Source organism: Schistocerca gregaria, chromosome 6 (genome assembly GCF_023897955.1).
Source record: "Schistocerca gregaria isolate iqSchGreg1 chromosome 6, iqSchGreg1.2, whole genome shotgun sequence".
In the NCBI taxonomy this organism is placed as follows: Eukaryota; Metazoa; Arthropoda; class Insecta; order Orthoptera; family Acrididae; genus Schistocerca; species Schistocerca gregaria.
The window spans coordinates 202,021,200-202,026,733 of NC_064925.1; the positions used below are offsets into that span (position 1 = coordinate 202,021,200).

The window sequence follows — 5,534 nt, forward strand, 5'->3', positions numbered from 1 at the left end:
TTGCTAATTGTAAGAACCTCACATTGTAAGAAACATACGGCAACATCTACAACTGAAACATACTAATAAAAACATGCCAGGTGACACTAGACTCAAGAAAAATTCATCTCAATCTAATTCCTTCCATTCCCAATATTTCATTGAATGTGAGGTGCTCAGAAGATGGGAAATCAATTATTCAGCTGCAAAAGGAGCTTCAGACAGGTAAATTACCATCTGTTGATGGTAACAGTCCCGTATGTGGATGAATCACGAGAGCAGTTAACCTTAAATACTGCTGAAATCGTTTAGGAAGTATAATTTTGTTGTCACTGGGATGAAATTGTAACCATTGATTTTTAGTGTCTCTTCAAAGCAGTGTTACTCACAGTGATGTTAGTGTCAGCTTCATTTTTTTCTGTCTCCAGATAGAACTGTAGTAATTTCTGCTGCTAGCACCTTAGATGTCAAAGAGGCAAATTTAGTGACAATTTTTTCTTCGGTGTCACAGCTTGAATGGCTATGCCACTGAATAAGCTGTTTGCTGAGTTCCTTTGCATTCCTTATGGCGTGCTCTAGCCCATGTGATGTGCCCAACTTAACCAAGATGATGCATAATGTTGACTTTACAGCAGCAAGAAAATTCAAGAAATGTGCCAGTGTAACCTCGGTCTAGGAGGGAGTATGCTACACTAGCTAACAAATACACATGCCTATCATATTTAAGTGACATTTTACTGTCTGAAATCCCATAAGCAGTTTAAGAGAAATCATGTTATTTAGAACTCTGGGTCAGTTTGGAAATTTGAACCAAAATGTTGTGTGGAAGTTTATGGCATCCGTAACTTGTGTACTCTGCTGATGAATCACTCCAGCTTTATGCAGTTAAGTGAGACTAGTAACACTTTCAAAACAGCGGACACACAGGATAACAAGCTTTGTTTATTCTTTGTTGCTGTTATGCCAGTATCACAGTACTGCAGCTTTAATTTCCTTCTATGTCACCATGAGGTTGACTGATCGAAGTGCATAATGCAGTTTGGTGCAAAGTTATATCTTTACCTCCCTGGTCTTTTTTATGTTTTGTAATTCATTTATGCTGCCAGTGTTTCTTTCAAAGTTAATTTTCTGAATAAATTGAGGTTTTATGTTATTGTAAAATGAGAGAGAGAAATGGCATGTGGAGATTATGCCATGAACTATAATGCATTGAATGACTGAATGCTTGTCCGACACTGGATCGCTGTCTGGCACCTAACACAGCTGATTTTAACTATGCTATTAGTGGGGCATCTGTTTTCTGTGTAATTGATTGCACAAAAGTGTTCTCAAGATTCTGATGGCCAAGGAAGCCATACAGAAAATGGCCGTTATAATGCCATTCAGTGTAGTCCATTACAATTTTATGCCATATAGTTTGCCCAACACTGCATAGATGAGGCAGAGATTTATGCATAGTGTGTCATGTGATCTCCAGTTTGTTTTTGCCGTCTTGATGAGATACTGATCTTTTATACATCCTTGCAAGAACATTTACAACATTTGTGCTAGCTCTTTGAATTCCTTGAAGACTTTGATATCCTCATTAATGCAGTGAAGCTTGTGTTTGCAAAATTGGAGATTTCTTTTCTGGTATATAAGGTCTTCTCCACTGTATTAGCGCCACTATGTGATGAGTTTTTAGCCATTCAAAATATGGCATGCTCTACCACATACAAGGGCCTTAGACGTTTTATTGGTGCAGTAAAATTTTACTGCCATTATTTACCACTCCTGCAGTTGTGCAGCAATATCTTGATCTGCTTCTCTCCAGGGAAAACACTTCTGGAACAGAAAAATTGTGCAGTCTACGGAATCATCTAAAGCATTTGAGGAGATGAAGAAGTACTGGCACATGCAACATTGCTCGTACATTCATTGCCCAGCACCCCTACTGGACTTTATGTCAAGGGCAGCCAGGTAACGGAAGGCATGGCCTCACAGTGAAAAATACATGATTCTGGGCAAATCCTGGCATTTTTTTCTAGGCATCTTACTGAGGCACAAACTAAATGAAGCACTATAGAAGGGAGCAGCTCGTTATGTACCAGGCCGTCAAACGTTTCCATCCCCTTTTGGAGGGCCAACATTTTGCCAGTCTTACAGACTGCCAGCCACTCACTGGTATTTTACGGCAACTGACTGAACCTGATTTACTCCATTAGTGCCATTTTGTCAAATTTGCAGCTCAGTTTACTATAGACATGCACCACATCAAGGGCAAGGAAGCCTGCCTTTCCAGTAATATTGCCAGTGTTACAATGGTGGACTGGGCTAAAGTTGCAGATTGCAATGGTTTGTCTGTGACTTGCATTTTCATCATTTCATTTGAATGATGTGTCAATGGACAGATCTAGCAATCATATGTGGTGTGACTGCAATGATAGCCATCTAACACCTTCAATTCCACAAAAATATCATCATGGAGTCTTTGATGTCATTCACAACTTGTCTCACCCTGGCATCAAACTCACAATGAAACTTGTGACAAGCAAGCTGGTCTGGCATGAGCTTAAAAAAGACTACTGCTTGTGGCATGCTCCTGCATCTTGCGCCAGGAAACCAAAGTTACATGCAATGATTTGTGATTTTCTTCTCCTGATGGCACGTTTTGCATACATGTATGTGGATCTCATTGGCCCATTACCTGTATTGATGGTCACCGTTGCTTACTTATACTTGATCATTATACCAGATGGCAAAAGGCTGTACCATTTGCAGATATCACAGCTGAACCCACTGCTAAGGCACTTGTGGGTGCCTGGCTTTCTTGCCATGATATTCCTCTTGCAATACCTATGGTCATCGGCCCTCAGTTTGAGGGTTCTCTGTTCAGTGAGCTACGTAATGTTTGTGACAATCATAACACTCATACCACAAGCTCTTTGATTGCCAGTAATGGCACAGTGGAGCTCATGCCCCACTCCCTGAAATCTATTCTCATGTGCCACAAAAATGCTTGGATTGATTCGTTGCCATGGGCTCTGTTCAGTCTATGCATGGCCATAAAGTATGATTTGTCTTGCTTGGTGGCACAATTGGTATTTAGTGAACAGCCTTGGGATCCTGGTGGCTTTATCATGCCAACACTCCATACAGCTCAGTCGTCCTGTGACCACATAAGTTTTCTACAAAAACATGAGTTTCTCATAAAAGAACTTCAGCCACATAACCCACAATACTGTGGACAATGTTATCCTTTCATTGTCAAAGATTTGGAAATTGCAACACATGTTTGTCTGTTACGATGATGCCATACATCCATCTCACTCTTCTAAAGAAGAGGAACAAATGCCTGCATCATCCACAAAACTGGTGTCCATGAAACTGTGTCCACTGTGTCACGTAATGGTTCAAACACCGGCAGCCAGCTTCGCAGCCCCACAACTCAAACCAGGCCACAGTCCACAGGCCAATGCCCTGCCAGTTTAGCAGCATCAGCAGGTACAGCTCTAACAGCTGGTGCTTCTGCTTGAGGGATTTTGTGGCTGGTCTTCAATAAAAGGGGACTTCTACAACTGTCAGCATATGAATACAGGGTTTTTCAAGGACCACCTAGCTGGCGCGTCATCACAGCTGTGCCGTCTGATTAAACACAGTCTTGTGTGAGTCATCACGGCATCAATGACACTGCATCTGCCAAGCTATGAATCTCTGCCTGGGTGTTCAAGCTGGGTGCAGGGGTTTCGCCTTGCTACCGCACCACCACCCCACAGCCATTGGCTGCTATGATAGCCTGGCTGCCACTACCATCCACAGGAAACACCTATGTCAGCATGCCCATACTGGTGTGCTGGGGTTCACCTCCCTTCATTTGCGTCTGCCTCTTTAAGACATGCTGAAGTATGTCTGTTCATGTTCATCAATAAAATGTTCTATGAACTGATTGGCTGCCATCTTCACTCAATCCATTGCCAACCTCCAGCAGAGAATCACTCGCCCACTCCTAATCTTCATTAAACTGGAGCTCGAAATGGTTGTCCAACAGAGCCTTGAGAATAAGGAGGTACAACAGCAGTGGTGTTCAGTACATTTTCAAGTAGATCCCAGGAACAAGTGTTTTATTTTGGACCTGTCTCGTTATGTTTGTCTTTTCCTTTTTAGTTTGAGTGTACCATATGCTTGTGGTGGTTGTGCCGAGTGAAATGGCTGTCCCTGAAAAAGCAAAAACCCAGGAGCTATTTCAGAATTTACTAAACGAGGTAGCTAAGGTTAGAGCTGACAATGAAGTTTTGTGTAGAGAAGTGAACTTCTTGATGGTTGAAGAAGGGATGGATCATATTCAGCCATATCTTCATCTATCCTTGATTCTGATATGGCCTCATTGGTGGCTCTATTTTCCAGTAAATCTGGGGAAGATATTTTTGTACTCATGTGTAACTTGCATACAGACTTAAAACTAGGGAACTAGAGTGATGGACAGTTGTTAAGTGTAGCTCATTTAAAATTTATAGTGGATGCCAGGACATGGTATTTGGAATTGTATCTATGCTTTATAGATCTAGAAAAGGCATATGACCGGGTTCCTAGGAGGAAGTTATTGTCTGTTCTACAAGATTATGGAATAGGAGGCAAACTTTTGCAAGCAATTAAAGGTCTTTACATGGATAGTCAGGCAGCAGTTAGAGTTGACGGTAAATTGAGTTCATGGTTCAGAGTAGTTTTAGGGGTAAGACAAGGCTGCAACCTGTCACCACTGTTGTTCATATTATTTATGGATCATATGTTGAAAAGAATAGACTGGCTGGGTGAGGTTAAGAAATGTGAACACAAAATAAGCAGTCTTGCATATGCGGATGACTTAGTTGTGATGGCAGATTCGATTGAAAGTTTGCAAAGTAATATTTCAGAGCTAGATCAGAAATGTAAGGACTGTGGTATGAAGATTAACATCTCCAAAACGAAAGTAATGTCAGTGGGAAAGAAATGTAAACGGATTGAGTGCTAAATAGGAGGAACAAAGTTAGAACAGGTGGACGGTTTCAAGTACTTAGGATGCATATTCTCACAGGATGGCAACATAGTGAAAGAACTGGAAGCGATGTGTAGCAAAGCTAATGCAGTGAGTGCTCAGCTACGATCTACTCTCTTCTGCAAGAAGGAAGTCAGTACCAAGACTAAGTTATCTGTGCACCGTTCAATCTTTCGACCAACTTTGTTGTATGGGAGTGAAAGCTGGGTGGATTCAGGTTATATTATCAACAAGGTTGAGGTTATGGATATGAAAGTAGCTAGGATGATTGCAGGTACTAGTAGTTGGGAACAATGGCAGGAGAGTGTCCACAATGAGGAAATCAAAGAAAAACTGGGAATGAACTCTATAGATGTAGCAGTCACGACGAACAGGCTTAGATGGTGGGGTCATGTTACACACATGGGAGAAACAAGGTTACCCAAGAGACTCATGGGTTCAGCAGTAGAGGGTAGAAGGAGTCGGGGCAGACCAAGGAGAAGGTACCGGGATTCGGTTAAGAATGATTTTGAAGTAATAGGTTTAACATCAGAAGAGGCACCAA

At 41.6% G+C, this 5,534-nt stretch overlaps 1 protein-coding gene across 1 annotated transcript; it reads left to right on the top strand.

Annotated features, from left to right (window-relative positions):
- Window positions 1–2,361: 2,361 nt before the first annotated feature.
- LOC126278803 (uncharacterized) lies at window positions 2,362–3,269 on the top strand. The gene is made up of 2 exons (XM_049979077.1): window positions 2,362–2,639; window positions 2,714–3,269. The coding sequence occupies exons 1-2, from the start codon at window positions 2,362–2,364 to the stop codon at window positions 3,267–3,269; spliced, it is 834 nt and encodes a 277-aa protein (XP_049835034.1).
- Window positions 3,270–5,534: the final 2,265 nt, after the last annotated feature.